This window comes from Eumetopias jubatus, unplaced genomic scaffold (genome assembly GCF_037043125.1).
Source record: "Eumetopias jubatus isolate StellerSeaLion01/CBP00866 unplaced genomic scaffold, mEumJub1_p1.0 scaffold_7, whole genome shotgun sequence".
Lineage (NCBI taxonomy): Eukaryota > Metazoa > Chordata > Mammalia > Carnivora > Otariidae > Eumetopias > Eumetopias jubatus.
In genome coordinates this window covers 27,316,751-27,336,902 of record NW_028274813.1, presented here as the reverse complement: position 1 = coordinate 27,336,902, position 20,152 = coordinate 27,316,751, and the positions used below count along the sequence as shown (strand labels likewise).

The 20,152-nt window shown below is 53.1% G+C and overlaps 1 protein-coding gene across 3 annotated transcripts in view; it reads right to left on the bottom strand.

Annotated features, from left to right (window-relative positions):
• Window positions 1-20,152, bottom strand: part of LTBP2 (latent transforming growth factor beta binding protein 2) — a 98,276-nt gene that overhangs the window by 26,320 nt on the left and 51,804 nt on the right. For all 3 annotated transcript variants that reach the window (XM_088024514.1, XM_028102098.2, XM_088024515.1), the window contains exons 6-10: window positions 19,657-19,863; window positions 18,586-18,863; window positions 17,427-17,529; window positions 6,103-6,177; window positions 2,803-2,925 (exon numbers count right to left, since the gene is read on the bottom strand). In XM_088024514.1, coding sequence (XP_087880640.1) covers window positions 2,803-2,925; window positions 6,103-6,177; window positions 17,427-17,529; window positions 18,586-18,863; window positions 19,657-19,863 — 786 coding nt within the window. The remainder of the gene's footprint in view (window positions 1-2,802; window positions 2,926-6,102; window positions 6,178-17,426; window positions 17,530-18,585; window positions 18,864-19,656; window positions 19,864-20,152) is intronic.

The window sequence follows — 20,152 nt, the reverse complement described above, 5'->3', positions numbered from 1 at the left end:
CATCGGCCTGGGGATGGGTGAGGAGCAATGTGCTCTAGGGCCACGGTCTCCCTGGGGAGACAAGACAAGGTGAGAGCCAAAGGCCTAATGGGGAGCTTTGAGGACAGGGACCCTGTCTTGGCCATCTTTGTAGCCCAGCACCCTGTTCAGTGCCTGGTACAAGAGCACAGTAAATGCTCGCTGGACCCATAGGCATGGATGGCTAGATCTGCAAATCAAAATTCTATGAACCACCGTGAGTGTGAGCTACGCTGGGTTTAGATGATCATAGTACTACCAGCACTGTCCCCTTTCTTGGCCTTTGACGGTGAACATCGAAGACCATCCTCTTGTATGTTATCTCAATGAAGGACGAAGTGGTCATGCCAAATGGGAATGACTGAATCCCTTGTCAGGCCGGATGAGGGGATGAGAGATGCATGGAGAGAACAGCATGCACAGCTAAGGAGTTGGTGGCCCTAGGGAAGTCCAGGTCAAGGCCCAGGACTCAGCAGGCCAAGTTCAAATCCCTGCACCACCAGGAGCTACATGACCTCCCTGGACTTTACCGTCTTCATGTGTAAAATAAGGATGATGGCCATGGGGAGGAGACACCTGTGTTTCTCCCTGCTTGGCATCTATGCCCCTGTATTCTGGTGACAACATCCTGGTTTCCCTAGGGGATCCACCCTGTCTCCCTTTCTGTCCACGTGGAGTGGAGGCTGACCCCACTTCCTAGCTGAAAGAGTCCATACCCCTGGTCATAGTGAGTGGGTCACGGATAGGCACTTGACCAAGTCGGCCCAATGATAATAATCAACTGTGGGACTTTCCCTGGATTATTACAAAAGAGATACTTCTTATTTTTCTATTTTTAAATTGGAGTTTGCAAGGCTGGGAGATGTAGGCCTGGACTGTCTGGTGGACACCTTTGAAGGAATTATGAAATCAACACAAAGGAAACAGAGCAAGAGGCATCCCAAAGACACTGTGTGCACCTGGATCCAACCAAGCCTGCGGCACACCCACCCCTCGACTTTCTAGTTGTGTGGACCAATAAATTATTTTTGCTTACAGTGGTTTGAATTGGGTTTCTGTCATTTGCAACCCAAAGGATCCTGATTAATATACTTTTAAAAAAAAAGTTTGTTTGTTTGTCTGTTTAAGTAATCTCTACACCCAAGGTGGGGCTCAAATTTATGACCCCAAGATCAAGAGTCACACACTCCACCAACTGAGTCAGCCAGGTTCCCCCTGACTAATACACTTTCTTCACAGTGATGTAAGTAAGAGTGCCTTGTCAAAGATCATGTCCTATATACACAGATCAATTATTGGTCAGTCCATGAGCCTGGGTCTCCAGGTATAATCTCTGCTTCCAATAGCCACTTCCCTTGGGATACTGTAGGAAATGGCTCAGTCCTTTTGAGCCCCAGGGTGTAGGTGACCTGGCTGAAAGTATCAGGAGGCTGCCCCAGCACAGAGGGGCCCTTGTAGACCAGCTCTGGTCAGGTGGTGGGGAAGAGGGCAAAGCTCAGAAATGAAGGGAAGAGAAACTTCGTGCCTGCCCCTTTCCATCTACAGGGAGGTAAACCATCAGAGGAGCTGGAGCGGGTAACAGTAGGGAGGGCCGTCTCTGCCTCTGTATTAAGTAAGGGTCTCTTTCTGGCACTAATAAGTAAAAGTCACTTCAGGAGCTGAAAATGTCTGCCTAAGAAAGCAATCTTAAGTGGGGGGTGGGATGAGGCGAAGGAAGGGCTATGTGCCCCTGGAGGCCTTGACCACATGTCCCTGTCACCATGAAGTCTCCCTGAGAGCCCTCTGACATGTTCTCCCCTCTCTGGCCTCTGCCTGTCTCCTCTCCCTGGAGACATGGACTGGGTCCCGCCTCACCCTTCCCTTCTCATGGGATGCTCCCCCTGGGTGGCACTGCAGTCTGGCTCATCCTGTGGCCTCCCCACACCCAGTACCTGGTGGTCTGTGGACTGACGGCCTGGCCAGCCGCGGGGAGCTCTACTGAGCGGGGGGTGGGGGCAACCTGACCTGGGCTGCCACTTTACAGATGCCAGTCAGGACTGGTTTTATTCAGTTCTGCTCAGGCCTCCCTGCCCAAGGAAAGCCCTGTCCGGGCCATGGTGTCAGCTCTGTTCTCTGGGGGGTGCTGCCAGCCTGGGCCTTTTGCAGCGGGAAACCACAGAGGCCGCCGGAAACCACTGCCCGGGGCGGGGGTGCGGGGGGGACACGCATGTGCACACACGGACGCACAGTGTGCACACACCCAGACGCGGTGCCGACATGGCCAGGGGCACGTTATGTATTCGTGGATGCAGACACACTCCGAGCCGTGAGGGACCCCAGGTTTGGGGGCCGGCCTGGGTGCCAAGCAGTGCCATACATACCACAGATAGGCCCTTTAAGGAAGGCCTATCTGCAGTTCAGTGACCAGGCTGCCCAAGTTGGGCCTCGAAGAGGCAGGCACAGCTCAGCCAGACATCGGAGCAAAGACAACACACATCTCCCCGAAGTAAATGAGGCAACAGATTGGACAGAATGGATGAGAGGGAAAACAGAAGGAGAAAATCCCAAACCGCAAAGCCCCCAAAGACATGCCAAAAACCCAAACTGAAGTCACAGCTGTCTCTGCTCCAGCAGGGAGGGGCAGATCAGTTTCTGTACACTGGGCCCAGCTCCAGGTTGAGACACAGACCCTGGGCCCCGGGATGGGGCCTGGGGGAACCTACTGCTCTGGGCCCGGCCGGTGGACCCCGAGGATCCTATCTTGCCTCCCAGTGTCCCCCATCCCTGGTCCCCGCTGCCACTTACACACACAGCGGCTCCTGGACGGGTCCAGCATGAGGCCAGGCCCACAGGTGCACAGGTAGCTGCCCCTGGTATTCACGCACTCCGAGTCCTTGCACAGATCCAGGGTCAGGCACTCGTTGATATCTGCGGGGGTGGGGGGGTGGGAGGGGGTTGGAGGAGGTGAGGGAGCGCCCGCCCCACCACGGCCTTAGGGAGGGGAGCGGCTGGGCAGAGATCTTCCAGTACTTTCTCCGAGAAAAAGGGACAACAATAAGGAGAGCTGCCATCTATTAAGTGTGGTCCCTCTCTCTCTGTGCCTCAGTTTCCTCGTTTCTCGTAACTACCAGATGGTCTTGTTAGGAGAATAAAATAAGATAAAAATTACAAATCACTTGATTCCACTAACTGGTAATAAAGATCATAATATTAAGAGTTAATGTTTCTTGCTTGGGTCCCTATCATGGGCCAGGAACCATGCCAGGTGGCTGACGTATGCTACCTCACTGGATTCTTGCCAACAATTTTACCAAGTAGGTCCAAGTGGCTTCATTTCATAGGTGAGGAAACATGGTCCAGGAGTAACTTGCCCGAAGTCACTCAGCTAGTGAGTGGCGTGCTGGGATGCAAACAAGGGGAGCAGATAAGGGGACAGTTTGGGTTGGAGTGGACAGAGCCATCTGCCCAGTCCCTCTTATTCAGCCTTCCTTGAGGGACTCTGAAGCATCTCCACAGGACCCCAGACCCAGGAAACATGTCCACAGTGAGAGCTGCAGGCTGGAGGGAGCCCAGCAAGGACGGGAGGCAGGAGGACAGAGACAAGCGCTGAGGGGCAGAGGGTTGGGATGGCATGTTTCCAGGAGGCCAGAAGGCCTTGGGCAGGCCACACACATCCTCCAAGACCAGTGAATGCTCATGCTGTTCTTCAAACAAGGGAAGGACATTAGCTTCCTTTGTGATCTCAAAAATATTTCATGCTGGAAACGTCTTCCTGCCAAGGGGAAATCCCAACCCTCACATTCTAAGCTCCAAGAAGTCTTGATGATGGTGCCTTCTTGATGATGGTGAGTGTGGAAGATTTGTGAGGAGCACCCCCACCTCCAGGACCAGGAGATTAGACATGGCAGCCCTGTCACCAGAGTCACCTGCTCACCCACAGGCTTCAGAGAAAGTGGCACTGAGCACAGGAATGAAGGGGCTAGAAGATGGCCCAACTATTCTTTGGCAGGACACCCTATTGGCAGGGAGGCGCCTGGGGAAATGCCATTGAGGTCTAGGAAGGGGAACAGACCCATTTGCCTCTGGACTGTGGCCAGAGTGATATATCTAAATCTGACATGCCTCTGGGGTCCCCATTCACCTCCTAGAGGGAGCTCCTAAACCCTCACATGGTATCCAGGGCCCTCTACCATATTTCCCCAAAGGCTGGGGGTGAGCAGGCGGCTCTGATGGGGCCCTGGAGGCCTGTGCTGTCTCCTGTGAAAACGTGGGCTGTCCTCCAGCCAGCCCAACTGTTCCTTTGCTTATGCTGTTCCCTCAGCCTGGAATGCCTGCATCCCATTTAGCTGGTCACCTCTACTCAATCTTTAAGTCCAGGTCACCCATCACCCGAAGCCCTTCTCCTACCCTCCCAGTCTGGGAAGGGACCCCTAACATGCGATCCCATGGCACCCACAGCTTCTTTCTAGCAAGAGTACTTCTCCCATGGTGTATAATTGTTTAAGCATCTGTATTCACCGGGGGCAGCTGCTGTGTTTATCTGTCACCGTGGGCTAACACCTAGCACAAAACATGCAGCTCCTAACAACACCTCAAAATTGCCCCGTGGCAGGAGAGAAGGATGGAGACAGAGACAGAGGACGGTGAGGCACACGGGTGTCGAGGTGAGCAGGTCCCCTCCCAGATATGGAGACCAAGGCCATAGACATGGGAAAGGGGGGAAGTTTAAAGGGCAGGCCCTCCTCGGGGAGGGCCCCTGGGCTTCCTGTATCCTTGGGGCTCAATGGAGGGAGGGCCAAGAGCTCCTTTGAGATCCTGGGAATAACTTTAACCCTGCGCACTGGGAAACCTGCCAGGAGGAGAGGGCCCTCGGGACAGTTTAGATATAAATGGCCCTACTGTACCCTCCAAGGGCAAAACTAAAGACTTCTCTCCACACCCACCATCCAGTCTACTAGTCCTCATTGCCCCCAGGGGAGTCTGACCTTGAGCTGGGTCAGAGGCCTGCCCTTTTGCCTGGTCCAAGCACTTTATCCATGGGCCAGAAATCCCCTTTGGGCCTGGCACCTCCCAGGCAGACAGCCTAGCCACCCCAGGACTTCCTCAGCTCCCTCTCTCCTGAAGAAACCTCCAGGGGGAGGGTACTTAGGAGGCCATCTGGGTCAATCCCCTGTCTCTAACCCAGTTTCATTTAAAGTAAGCCATCGCGGCAGCAGTGTATCCAGTTCTCCAAAGGGGAAGCTGCCTCAGCTCCCTGCTGACCTCTGCCAGCCCCAGGAGCCTCCCAGCTGGAAGGCCCTGCTCACATCTCCTACTGCCAGGCCCACAGCCAATAGGGGCTCCCTGCTCAAAGCCTGAGGGGCAGCAGCTGCCCCTCAGTGAAGGCTTCTGGACCCCTCAGTCACCCTGGTCCTCTGCATCAGCCCTACTGGGATTCCCGCAGTGACGAAGCCATAGCTGAGCCCGCCTCCCAGCCCTGTGTCCCAAGGTGCCTCTGGGCCTTGCTGCTCCGTAATGCAGAGGGCCCCAGACCTCAGGTGGCCTCAGAGAGCCGGTCAGCCAGGCCAGCAAGGCCAGGGGCTTTATGGGCCCCTCTCCTCCACCTGTGTCTTCCCTTTCCCCTCTCCTGGTTGTGGGAGGGAGGTCTGAGCAGCGGAAGGTGATTTGTTGGGGGAAGTCTACAGAGGTCCCCATCAACGCAGGCTGACTAGATCCTGAAGTCAAAAGTCCTCCCATTCCAAGGAGATTGGCCGAGGAGGTGAGGGGACGTGTGGGGGCTGGGGCAGTACCTGCACACACAGACCCCACAGCTCTAGAGAGGCACCTGGCCCAGGTCCGGTGCAGGCAGGTGGAGACGGGAAGAGGGACAGGCTCAGCTCCCAGGGCCCTTTCTAGGCTTGCTCTCTCATTTTCCCCCCAATTTCCTTAGGCCCCTGGAACCAGCAGCCCCCACAACTCCCCGCAGCTGGGGCTTAGAGATGCCCAGTGAAGACACTCAGTGACACCACTCCTTCTGTCTGGGGATGGTGGGGGGATGCACTGGCATCCTCAGACCTTCATCATCCCCCCGCCCCAAGCCTAGCCCTGGCCCGGGGTCACCCTTACCTTGACAGTGAGTGAGATTCAGTCTCTTATACCCCTGGGGACACTCCAGCTGGCCATTTTCAATCACTGGGGAGGCTGAGGAGTAAAGATATAGACAGGTCTCACTGAAGGGCCCTTGGGATCCTCTGTCACCCATGCTGAAAAGTGGGGTGCAACCGACTCCACAGCTGTGAGGCCCTGTGCCCCCAAGTCATCACTGTGGAGAGCTGTGCCTCCTTGGCTACAGTCCCCCCACCCCCACCCCCACCCCCACCCCACTCCCCGGCCCTGGCTCTCACCAGGTTACTCTTGACCGACCCTGCTCTTCCTAGAAATGACACTCGGTGACTCTGTCTTGTATATAGTTATAACAGGACATACAGTGCATTAGCAATGTTATACACGCTAATGGGATTAAACAAGTTTTATGTATTTATTTATTTATTTAATTTTTGGGTTTTGAAGTAATTATAGATTTGCAGGAAGTTACAAGAAATAGTCACAGAGAGGTCCCGTGTGTCCATCACCCAGTTTCTGCTAATGGTTCCATCTTCCATAACTATAGCTGTTTTAGTAGTTTTTAAACATGTAGATGCAACAATTCACAGTCCAATTCTTAGTTCAGCTTATTTTGATCCTGGGTTTTAATGCTGCTATAGCTGACAAGGTATCTCGGCTCAAGATGGAAGAAGCTCCCTGTCGATGGGATGGCACGGAGAAAACCACGCGATTCAGTTTTCACGCACTCTCACCAACTGTGTGAGGCTGGTATTGAAAGCTAGCCAGTAACTTTCTGTCTCCCCTGAGGCTGGCGAGTCGTTCCTACAAATGTAAAATACATTCGAAAATGCCAGTTTTCAAGTTTTTTAAATGTGCAAATGGAGTTGGTTTACAGCAACAAATCCCATAATGATGAAACTGCTTCCAAACATCCGTTTTCTCAAAAGGCTCTTTCTGTAGCGCAGATGTCTTGCCCGGCAGCCCTGCCCAGAGTTAATGGCTGACCAAACCCAGCGGCTGTCTGACTCCAGATGGACCAACAAGGAAATAAGTCTCAGATTCTGGGGCCAGATACCTATCCTACCTTGATTTCCCAACATTCTTCCGTACTTCAAAGAGGAAAAAAAAGTGCTTTGAAAAAGAAAAACCTATTGACTTAAAAACAGGGAAACATCTCTGTTACTTTGAAGAGACAGACTAGCATGTCAGCCTCCAGAGGAATGCTTTGAAGGGTGTTTTTTGTTTTTCTTTTCTTTCCCTGAAAAGCTCTAGCAGGTAGCAGAGTCCTGACAGACATTTGTCATCATAGGAAAGAGCAGCAGATGTGGACACCCATCTTTTTGGGGTTTTTGTTTGTTTGTTTGTTTGTTTTTAAAAAGAATAGCTCATCTATAAGTGTGACCATTTCTTGGCCAAGACATAGCCAGCAATCCTCAAGGGGGAACAGGGACTCTTCTGACATAATGTTCCATTAAGATCCCCTTCTACTTTAAAGTTTTGTTTTATAAAGTGAACCACACGATGACTTCCTCTAGCAATGTGTCTTCTGATTTTATTTATTTATTTATTTATTTATTTATTTATTTATTTATTTATTTTATTTATTTGACAGAGACAGAGATAGCAAGAGCAGAAACACAAGCAGCGGGAGTGGGAGAGGGAGAGCAAGCTTCCCTCAGAGGAGGGAGCCTGATGCGGGGCTCGAGCCCAGGGCCCTGGGACCATGACCTGAGCCGAAGGCAGACGCTTAATGACTGAGCCCCCCAGGCACCCTGTCTTCTGACTTTGACTTCCTTGTGGCAGTAGCCTGCCTATGACCATATGCTGTGGTGAGGGGATTTTGCTCGGAGCGCCCTCCACCTCTAAGTTCTTTTTATTTCACTCAGAGCATCAGTAACTACCCTTACGGAGTTTTTGGAAAACTTATTTTTATTGAAGACGTCATTTACTGTTGAGACTATATGCCTGTGGTTCATCCTTTCTTTTGTAGTATCTTTACAAAAGGATAGTTCTTCATATATTTTGTTGAAATGGACTCTCGCAAATACCAAGAGGCATGTTAGAGATATCTACACTCTCATCCAATTGTGCAGCAAAGCTTGAGCATCTTGGTGTTTTTAAATGTTTTTCTAACCCAGATGGCCTCTGCTCTATTGTTAGCTGCTAGTTCCCAGCACATTATAGAATTGGGGCAAAGTCCGTAATTCGTGATTATTGATCTAAACTGTATTTCATACAGCCTTCTTGATCATTTGGATCCTGGGGTCCCTTTTGGGTCACATCTGAGAGGTCCTCATTATTTTTACTTCGGAATACAGTTGATTACAGGTCAGGGGAGAAGGGGCAGCAGTTTAAAAGCGATTACTTGCGATTATGTAGTCTTATTTCGAATCCTATTTCTTTGCAAGAATTTTTTTAGAGTCACTTTTCCACTTGGTGAGGGTTGTTTTCGATAAAACTTGACAACACAATAGAAAAACCCCATAAACCCAGCATTGTTGTAGGTTACGTGTTGTGATATGCCAAAGACAAACATGAGGAGGCGCCTCGTTTTCTTGGAACCCCGCTCTTCCCTGAGAACACTCCACAAGCCAAACATGACATCTGACAGTCTGACATACAGACCAAGTGAGGATGTGAATCAGTAAAGCCTCATTTTTTCTTTAACCTTAAAAACATGTCAGTTGAATTTGTACTATCTTTGCCCACTACAGACGACAGTCTCGCTCGGGCTTTGCCTGTCGTCCCACCGTCGGGGGACTAGGCTCCGGCCTGATGGGGATAAATGAGGATTCTGAACATGCTGACGCTGAGACAGAAGGATGGGAGTGAGGCTGGGAAATGTGAGGGCCCCTGGCATGGGGCCTGGGGGTATCAGCTGAGGGCTGGACGCAAGAGAGGGGGGAGGTTGTTTGGAGAAACTCAGAAAGCAAGCTGATTCGATGCAGCCTGCAAACATTATGAGGAGAAGGTGGGAAAAAATAATGGGAGGCAGATGCCTGAGGGCCGAGGAACGGTAACAAGGGAACATTTGGATGGAGTCGTGAGGCCATTGGTATACGTTATCCTGTCTATTTCCCACACAACCATCCTGCAAGGCAGGGAGCATCGTCCCCATTGTCCAGATTAGGAAAGCGAAGCTCAGAGGGGGCCCAGTAGTGGCTCAACCCAAGCCTCTGGCTGCGGAGGCCACATCCCTTGCACGTAACTGCTGAGAGCAGGAGGGAGAGAAGGGGCCAGGAAGCCAGAGCAGCACCGTGATGTCAGGAGGGAGACATGAGGCAGAAGGACCCCGCTTCTTGAGTGAGCAGGAGAGGAGTGGTGGGAGTGGGGCTTAGTGCTGGCACCTGTGAGAGACCCCAGGAATGTGCAACCTGAGAGGAGCTGTGTTCACTCATTCATTCATCAGGATTCACGTGCTTTTCCTATAAAGGGATTTCTTCCCCAGAGGACTCTGCTCTCTCGCTAGCCTTAAGAGAAACTGTTGGTGGGACAACTGTTGGTGAAGGCAGACTTCTTTAGAGAGGAACAAATTTCAAAGCCACTGTCCCGGGTGAAATTCCCATTTTGCCAGCAACCCCAACCTGATCCCAAAGAGGGCCCTCAGACCCTGCCTCACACCTCCCAGAGGCCACCTACGAGCTTCTGTGAGACCAAGTGCAGCATCCAATCCAGAAAAGTCAGCTTCAGTCTCATCCGGGGACAAAAGGCTGAAGTTTAGATAGCCACGTGGAAGGGAGAACCTTGGCTCGGGGTGGAACTCAGCACCCACCCGCGGCTGCAGGCCTGATCCTGGCAGCCGGCGAGCTGTGTGATTCACAGAGTGGGAGAGGGCAGGCGCCACTGCCCCTGCCACCCACGCTAGGTTGCCTCCCAACACACTCAGGCCTTCCCTTGCCATGGCACTTAAAATGCTGTTATGACGGCCGGTTTGCTTGTCCATGTCCCCCACTAAAGTGTAAGCTCCATGAAGACAGAAACCTTGTCTTCACCATTGCTACATCCCTAGAGCCCAGCACGGCATATGGCACACTATAGGCACTCAGTCATTTTTTTTTTTTTTTTTGGTAAGCCCAACATAAGGTTTAAACTCACGACCCTGAGATCAAGACCTGAGCTGAGATCAAGAGTCGGATGCTCAATTGACTGAGCCACCCCGGTGCCCCTAGAGGCACTCAATCAAGATGGAATGAATAATAAAAGCAAACACTAAAATAGCATCTACTATGGGCTAGGCCCTATTATAAAGTCCTTACACGTATTAACTTATTTAATCCTCATAACAATCCTCGAGGGAACTTACTAATATTTTCCCCATTTTATGGAGGAGCAAACTGAGGCACAGAGAGGTAGGAAACATGCCCCAGGTCTCCCAGCTGGTGGATGGAGCTGGGATTATCAACCCAGGCAGTCTGCCTCCAGAGGATAGATTCTGAACCACTCCTCTCTACTGCTGCCAAATAAATAAATCAGTGAACTCACACCAAGCCTCAGGAGTTGTCCAGGCAGGAATCCTAGGGTCTGCAGGCTACAGGGAAAACCATGCTCATCAGGAAGTATATTACCCTTTTTGGGAACTTCTCTTCCCTTTTTTTTAACATGGGTTCAGGAGAGCAAGTGGGAAAAACAAAGGCAGGGGTACCCAGAAGGAGTCAGAGATGGGCCAGAGGACTTATGGTCAGAGATGGGCCAGAGGACTTATGGTCAGAGATGGGCCAGAGGACCTATGGTCAGAGATGGGCCAGAGGACCTATGGTCAGAGATGGGCCAGACGACCTATGGTCAGAGATGGGCCAGAGGACCTATGGTCAGGAGATGGCCCAGAGGACCTATGGTCAGAGATGGGCCAGAGGACTTATGGTCAGAGATGGGCCAGAGGACTTATGGTCAGAGATGGGCCAGAGGACCTATGGTCAGAGATGGGCCAGAGGACTTATGGTCAGAGATGGGCCAGAGGACCTATGGTCAGAGATGGGCCAGAGGACTTATGGTCAGAGATGGGCCAGAGGACCTACGGTCAGAGATGGGCCAGAGGACTTATGGTCAGAGATGGGCCAGAGGACCTACGGTCAGAGATGGGCCAGAGGACCTATGGTCAGAGATGGGCCAGAGGACCTATGGTCAGGAGATGGCCCAGAGGACTTATGGTCAGAGATGGGCCAGAGGACTCATCAGAGGTTGGGTAAATGACCCACAAGGTCTACCACCGAAGTGTCAAGCAGAATGAATAAAGGCAATGGGGCAAAACCCGCACTACACCTCACAGCCCCTCAGCCAACACAAGGAGGACACTGGGGTTGGGAAGCAGAGAGAAGTAGATCTGGAAAGAGTGGCTAAGCTGTGTTTCCCATGGGCACTTCAAAGAGACATGTGGACAGCTGCCAGGGACCTTGCAGTTGAGCCTCGTAGGCCTGAGAAAGCCCAAGCAGCTGCCGAGGGGTCAGCTGGGATCAACCCCAACTCCCAGGAATCTGAGCATCACAGAATGCCCATGAAGCCTGGAAGGCAGACATGCGTAACTTCCTGGTACGGAAATGTGGGTCGTGTGGGCCAGAACCTCAGGTCTTCTGGCCCCTGACCCCAGCCCTGTCCCCTTACCACTGCACCTGGGCCAGCTCACACACTGGGGAAGGAAGCAGAGGGGCCCCTGGCTGCGGCCTGCCCCTGCCCTGCTGACTCTCCCTCTTGGCTGCTGGGACTCCCAAGGAGGCCTCAACCAGCACAGACTAATTCCTGGAGACAGTTTTGGCCCTGACTCTACAACAGAGTTCAGGGAAGAGATGGTGGAGACATATGTCTGGCCATGGGGCTGTTTACAAGCCATGCAGATCTCAGCCTGTGATGACAGATGGCCCCAGCAGGGAGTTCTGGAGGGTACCTTGCCATACACCACTCTGCCAGAAGACAGACGGACAGACAGATACACACACACACCCCGGGTGAGGCTAAGCTGGATGCACTGGGGCATGTGAGTGGACTGGAGCTGAATCCTCGATTCGTAAGCCTCGGGCGGGTAAGCTGCAAAGAACCTTCTAATCCCCCAGAGCACTGGAAGGAGTGTGGGTTCTGGGGCAACCAGACCCCATCGAATTCCTGGCTCCCACTCTGACTAGCTGTGTGACCCGAAGCACGTTTCTTAACCTCTGTCAGTCTTCATCTTTTCATCTGTAGAAGTGGGGACAGAAACTCAGTCTCATGGGTTGTGAAGGTCAGGTTCACTGAGAATCAATGTCAGACTGAAGCTAGCACCATGCCTGGCACAGTCCCTGTAGATGCTCCCTAAGACTTAGTTCCTCCCTCTTCCTTCCTTCCCTCCCTCCCTCCCTCCTTCCTTCCCTCCCTCCCTCCTTCCTTCCTTCCCTCCCTCCCTTCTTCCTTCCTTCCTTCCCTCCCTCCCTCCTTCCTTTCCTCCCTCCCTTCCTTCCTTCTAGCAACACAGTTTTAAGGTTAGCAAGCAGGCTGCTGCCCCTCACTGGCTGGAGACACTTGGGCAAGTTGCTCAACCTCTCTGAGTTTTCTTATCAGTAAAATATAGGTGACAATTCCTTCCTTGGGGCTATTGTGAACAATAAAAAAGCATGCAAAACTCTGAGCACGATCCTTGTCACATATTGGTGATTATTATAAGGTTCATTATGCCACATTTTCCTGCTTGGTAAAGTCCTAATGGATCCCCCGAAGGATTGTGGAAATCCCACCCAAAGATGGGCTCTGACTGCTTCCTTGGGGTAGCATAAGAGCTAAAGTGGGTGTCTGGGTCACCACAAGCAGTGGGGTGGAGAGGGGTCTTGTCAGACCCTTGGCTCAGACAGGTGCCACTCCAGCCAACGCCACCGCAGCCCCCCCCCATGGACCTCTCCAGGCCAGAGATGCCACGTGTTGGTGACCCCCGCCCTGGGGTAAGGAGGGCGCTAACTTGAGCTGAGGCACAATTCCCTGGAGGCCTTGAGTCCCTTGGAAGAAGCTCTCAGAACATCCCTGAGCCAAAGAGACTGCTTTTTTTCAGCCCAACAACTGGAATTCTGAAAAATCCCATTTCTTGAGGGCGGGAGTCTGGGCGTCTCAGCCAGAGTCCCAGAGAACAGGAGCCCCACCCCAGCACAGCTGTTCCCTAAGCCAGGGTCCTCTAGTTGAGCAAATTCCGCAAGCCAAGTGCACAAGAAGCAGCCTAGAAGGCAGATCCAGGCCGGTTAGAGGTAGGGGGTCTCAGGTCACGTAGACACAACTTCTTCACCTGTAAAATGAAGAAGGTCACGCCCAACTCCCAGAGATGTGGTCAGGATGCAGTGGAATGAGGAAGCACTTAGCATGGTGCCTGGCACACGGCTGCTAACAGCAATGGTGACAAAAACAATGTTGCTGCTGTGACTTGCCCTGGTGCTGCCCGCACCCCCTCACATGTGCCCCCCTCCGCAGGGGCTGGCCTCCCCTGAGCCGGTCCCTGGGCAAGGGCCCTGGCCAAACCAAGGCAAACCAAAGTTTGCCTTCTACTGAGGGTTTCCAGCACAGTTTCGGACACATACATATGAACCTCCATTCCCTCAAAAATCAGTATCCTTTCCAGCTCCTTCTACGAGCCGGTTCTTAGCAGGCTTCCTTTCTGTGGTGGGGAGCGAAGTACTTCTGGGCATGCCCCATTGTATCGTTGGGTTTTGGTAAGCTGCAGTTTTTAATAAGCTGTTCTTTGTGTTCAGTTTCGAACTGAGCTCTGCTCACCAGAAACATCCACACATTGGCATTAGCCCTCCAGAACCACATGGAACAAGTCTACCGGCTTTGCTCTGGGACAATTCATCCAGCACATCTCTGTGAACACTTAGGCCTGAGCTGTAGGTTGCTGCCTGCCTGTCTATGCAATCCCCATCTTCTTGAGGGATATTGTCCTTTACACGCACATAACTCATGAGACATGACCCCGGGCGGCCCCGTCTTGGCTGTGAACTCTGAGTCTAAGGTCCTGGTTTTTGTTGTCTTTGGGTGGGCTCAAGTCTCCCCAGAATCATTCGGGAGATTCCGGTCAGCTGAGAGTCAGACACACTGTGGTTTGAAGCCCCGCTCCCCTATTCTGCTGTGTTACCTTGGACAAGTTGCTCAGCCCTCTCTGAGCTTCATCTTCCTCATCTGTCAAGTGGGGATAAAGACCCTTAGCTTGCACGTGGTTGCGACAATTTCATGAGATCAGGCAGGTGAAGAGCCCAGTGTAGCATGTGAATGTTCAGCAAGAGGGGCTATCATTGCTTTTAAGAGGGAAAGATGCAGAACTCCTTGAAGGGGCAGAGCAAGAGAATCAGCAGTCCCTGGAGGGACAGGCAGGGGCCTGGGTTTTGAGGTGACCTCATCCCATGCCAGGCAGATGGACAGATGATCTCGTGGCAAACAGCTGGAGCCCACCACTGCGGTCTGAGAGCAGGGTGCCAGCCCCGCCCACCCCAGCGAAGGGGCCTGGGGGTTGACACAGCCGGTGCCAAGCCAGATGGGGCAGCGGCCAACTTTCCAGTCAACCCAGATGTCTGTCTTTCTCAGACAAAAACTCAAAAATGTGGCCTTAATCAAAGTGGCTTTTGAGAGCTGTCACTCTTTGGACCCTGACAGGGGGACTGCAGAGGCTCTGAAAACTCCTGAGGGTCAGGAAGATAGGGCTCAGGCTGCGTTCTGGAAGGTCGGCTGCATCTGTCACCCAGAGCGAAGGAAGAAAGAAGGGAGGGGATCAGAGGCTGACCTAAATGGACTCCCTGAGCCATCTCCCTGAGAAAGAGAGCACTGGAGAATTTTTTCCGGAAGAAAAGGGATTTATCTGTGCCACGTAAATGAGATTTCAAGGCAGTCTCTTTCCTCATCAGAAATAGCATTGTTCTGCAGGGGCCTTCTTTGACAGTCCAGCATGGAGCCTCAGAAGCAAAAAGGTGATCTAGGGGAAGCTATGAAGTCACATAGCTCCCCGGCTGTTGGCTTTATTACTCCCTTCATCCCCTGATTCTGCTAGATGACCTTGTTGGGGATGACAAAGCCCTTCCCTGAAGGACACAGCCTTATTTCATCAGAGGAGACTTAGAGGCTCAGAGAGGCAAAGCCACCAGGCCTAGGAATGTTCTAGAACCCAGAAGTCCCGCCTGCCTTGCCAACCATTCCCAAACCTACCCCAGCAGCTCACCTTTTCTTCTTCTGACTCTTGCACAGTAGCTTGCTTGTCATACCTACTTAGAGAACCATCCCCAACCCACAGCCCTAGGCTCAGGCGTGGAGCTAGGTGTCTGGCACCCTGTCAACACAAGAAAGTTTCCTCAGTGTCTTGCCCCTTCTCTATACAATGCCATTGCACTTGAACATGTTGTAAGTGTTTACGTTCCCTGGTCTTTGTTATTTCTTGCTCAGTGTGCTGGAATGCTTGACATTCCAGGGTTTGCAACCTGGTGCCTGGCTTGCTGAGATGTGCTGAACACAGTGTGGGAGGAGGGTGGGAGGCACTAACTGGGACAGGGAGGAGGTGAGGGCACAGCCTTGGGTGTGCTGTGCTCCAGGAAAAGTTTCTCACTCTCTTGGTCTCACCTGCATCTGCAATTTCCTTGAGTTGTTAAGCTCTTCCCCATCTTTTTGGCCTATTCTAATAATTCTTCAGATCTCATCCCGGATGTCACCCCCTATAAGAAGCTTTCCCTGATCCACAAATTTGAGCTAGGATCCCCTACCCCACAGTGAACAGATGTGCAGGTTGTCCACTGCACAAAAGCACATCTCAGAGAATCGCTGGCATCTTAGAGTTGTATTTGTAAAGACTGTTTTGAACAAAGGAAGTGGCACCTTCCTCTAATTTGTACAAAGGTGCTCTAGGACCTATCTATGGTCCCGGTTCCGCTGTGTTCCCACCGCATCTGGCATTTGTCTAGTTAGTGCTACCTGTATACGCCCCCCATACCCAAGACTGTAAGCTTGGAGAAAGGAGACACTGCTTCTGGCTCAGTCTCCACTGTCTTTCCTGGGCCCACACACTAGGAGCACTTCAAATGGGTGCTTCACTAATGTAAATATCCATTGACTGAATGGAATGTGGGATGTGGAAGTCTCAAGGGTGGGCCTAACCAGAAGGAGGAAGGGAAAGAGGGGAAGAAGAAAAGTGGCGAGACATCTCTGGCCTGCAGGGGGAGATGCTGAGCAGTTCAAGGCCCTCTTCCGCCTCCGGGCAGCCCGCCCTTTTCCCTTTGTGGAGGGATACTTTGCAGCAGTAAGAGTAACAGCTACTGTTTACTGACCTGATGCTAAGCACATGCCTCATCTACTTGCCACAGCAGCCCCACGGTCTCCATTCTGCAGAATGCAGAGGGCGCAGACACGAGGTCAGCCAGCAGAGGTACCTGCTCCGTGCTGGGTGCTCAAGCCTGGAAGCTTACAGCTAGCCTGGAAGCTCCATCACACTGCAAAACCAGCCACACTTATTTTTAATTTGGAAAATATGGTCCCTGCTCCACAACCAAGTCTTAAGAACAGTCCTGCCCCTCCCACCTGTGGGCGCCAGGCCAGGCCCCCTACAAAGCCAACTCACCAAGTTGACTGTTGACAGGAAAAAGAAATCCATGCCAGGCCTGGGCCCAGACCCCAGGAGTGGGGCCGGGTGGGAGAAGAGAGGCCCAGCGGGCAGAAGCTGTACTCAGGCACAGGCACCTGATCACCCACCTCCCAACCGGAGGACTGATGCCTAGGAAAGCAGCATGAACAGGCATTTTGCTGACTCCCAAATCCTCAGTGCTTGGCACACACAAGGCACCTGGTTAGTATTTGCCAAATAAATGAACGAACGAGTGAATGAATGAATGAATGAATGAATACATGTTAGGCTTTTCCCACCATCCAAAAGAGAGCGGGGAACTGGGTTTCCCATTTCCCAAGGCAGAGGATCCTCTGGGACAGACACCCAACCTTGACTGGGTTAGGAAACAGGAGGTGAGGCGGAGGCCTGGAGGCCCCTCCAGGGAGAGAATGAGGGAAACGCCAAGTCACTACATCAAGGTCACTGGGCCCCTGATGCCTGGGCAGGGGGGTATGTAGAAGGGGGCCCAGCATGGGATGGGACCCCTACAATCTGAGCAAGAACAACTGGCATGAGGGAGGAACCTCTCCCAGGCAATCAGATAGAGCAGAGAGTCCAGGCTGCACCTGGGCTCGAGCCTTCTGTGCTGTCAGGAGTCTCAGCCACCAGCCAGAAGCACCCTCAAAGCAGATCTGGAAAGCCTGCCCAGTTTACCAGCCTGTTCTCCCTGCCTGGCCTCTGAGACCCTGGTGGGAGATGAAGCGGAGGCCAGACCTTGGGAGAGCTGTGCCCCAAACCCTACACCCCCACACCTAGCACTCACCTGGTCTGGGTGGGCATGGGGCACATGAGGTCACCCCCCAGAAGGCTCCCACACTGCCACAGCAATCCTCTTGGGCAGTCAGCTCCAGCAAGGGGTTGGCACACTGGAAAAGAGGCCATGGACATCCATCACACCCTCTTCCCTTTCCTGCTGTGCACAGAGCTGTCCCAGGAAAATCTGAGGTGAGGGCTCAACCCCAACATCCTGCTACAGGGATGCTTCACCCAAGGGAGGAGAGGAGAGAGTCAGGGGATGCCCCGGAAGGAAGCAGAGAAACTTGCAGTCCATCCCACCAAACCCTAAACTTGGGGGCAGGGCACACCCAGGTAAGAATAGATCTGCTCTGTGCCAGACTGCAAACTGCCCCCTTCCATGTCCCCAGCCCACAGAGGGTCCCAAAGGATGGGCTCTCCTCCATCAAACTCCAGGGAACTATAGGGTCACCTACGATGCAAGTCTTCCCCACGAACAGGGTCTAGGCTCAGGGACACTGCAAGCTGAGAGGCCAAGGAGGATCTGGGGACTCAGAGTCCCTATCCCTGGGCTACCCCCTACCTCCTCCAGTTCCCTAACCTCAGGAGGTGTTTCTGGAAACGCCAAAATGCAACTCTAACAAAAACCATCCTAGGTCTGGCTTAGCCCATTATCTTTAGGTGCCGAGATTCAGAAAAACTCCCTCGATTTCCCATCACTGACTATGGATGCCTCCAGGAGGGATGGGGTGTCTCTCATCTTTTACCCGCAAAGCTTTAAGGGTTTAACCTATCCGCATCTCTGTGATCTTCAATTTCAATGGAATACCATACTTTCTCTTCTAGGATCTAACAGCCCTACCGTCTATGCACCGGGAGTCCTAGGCTCGGCTCCAGTACAGGCCAGGGTTTACGGGGACCAGAAGATGCTGGTGCCCTTCCAGAGGGGGACTCTTTTGGGGCTTCTTCGGCATGCCTGGCACTGACAAGTATCCAGTGGAGCCTAGGTAGTAAGGAGGCCTCTCCTTGCTCACACGATTTATACCCTACATTTTCCCATATGGGGAATAGGAGACTCTACAGACATACATTCCGTAAGGACGAGGAGCAGAGAGAAGAAGGGGCAGAGTGAGGAGCAGTCACTATTTTGGAAGCCTGTCGGGCTGCGGCAGGGGTTGCATTCTCACCTGTCCATTCACAGAGCTCAGATAACAGCGGCCCAGCCCTCCTGGAGGCCTGGCTGCTGCTGGGGGCGGTGGCTGAAGGGCCTCTCCAGACCGCGCGGGGATGCTGTTGCTGTCCCAGTGGCTATGGCGGGGGCTGGCGGGGAGCCAGGGCGAGGGTCTGGTCTCCACGCTGTTCTCCTCCGGGACTTCGCCCCGCACCCGAGCCACCTGATGCACCTGCACGGAGGCCTCCGGCGGGTGGCGAATATGCACCTTCACCAAGGAGGGGTTCCCGGAGGCTGGGCACAGGGGCTGGGTCAGAGTCGGGCAACAGGGCCCCACCTTCTGAAGATGGCCCAGCACCCCTGGGCCAGGCCACTGGCTCTATGTCTCCCCCAAATTCTCCTTCCATTTTTCCACTCTCTGCTCAAACCCAGTGAGGACAGGATGGAGCACAAACTCCTTCACTTTGCTCCTTCCAAAGAAGGACCTTCATACTCAACCTCCAAATTACCTTCCTGATTCTACCTCCTCCCACCATCCTGCACAACCCCTGAACTCTGGCCCGACAGACCCCACAGGGCCCCACCTCCACACCGTGGCTCATGCTGGTCCCTGCGCAGGGGAACCCCTCCCACCTTCTCTGCTTAATCAAAGGCTATCCACCCTTTAAGTCCAGCTGAAGTCCACCTCCTCCACGAAGCCTTCCTGAGCACAACTAGGGGGCTCTCCACCCCCTGACCTCCTATGGAAGTCTGTATTTTTGGTAGATTTTACGTGGCACCTGATAATGGAAGGCATGTTCCATTCTTCCTATCCAGCCCCACTCTCTTGTCCAGGCCTGAGGGTTCCCTGAAGGCAGGACCCCGCCTTTATACATTTTTGTCTCATCCATAGCCCCCAGTAGGGAGCAAGGGCAAAAAAAATTATTGATGAATTCGGAGGAAGGGCAAAGAGAAGTTTAGGAAATGAAATTGAGCCCCGGGGGCAGAGAAGGAGGGAGGTCTGACTGGAGGCAGCTTCCGTGCCCTCCACCACGATGCCGGCACCCTCATGCCCGTCGCCCAGTGCACCCCCCAGCCCCACACTCACCCAGCTGGTTGGAGAGAGGCAAGGTGAAGGTAGACTGCCTCAAGGGGCCTTCCCGCAGGGCCCCGTGGCGGGAGCCCCTCTCTGGAGGCCCCATGTCCAGCTTCGGGGAGGGCAGGTGGCAGAATTTTCCGGTGGAGTTGGCAGGGCACCAGCACTCATCCCGGCCGATGCAGCGGCCCCCGTTCAGGCAAGGGATCTGGCAGAAATCTACAACATTGATCTCAAGGTGACCAGTGGTAGAACAACATAGCAGTGCCCACCACGGGGCCGGGGAGTGACCACAGGGAAGCGGGGGAGCAGGCACTCCAATCTGGATGGCCCGGGGAGCCCAGCACACCCTGAAATGCAGGGACTTTCCAGGATGCCGGGAATGAGGAAGGGTAGATAACAGCCGGCCCTTGCCTTTCTGAAGAGCCTTTTCACACCCTCCCGGCATCCCACAATAACCTGGGGACTGGAGGCCTAACTCTACTAGTTCCCTCACTTCTCTGTGGGG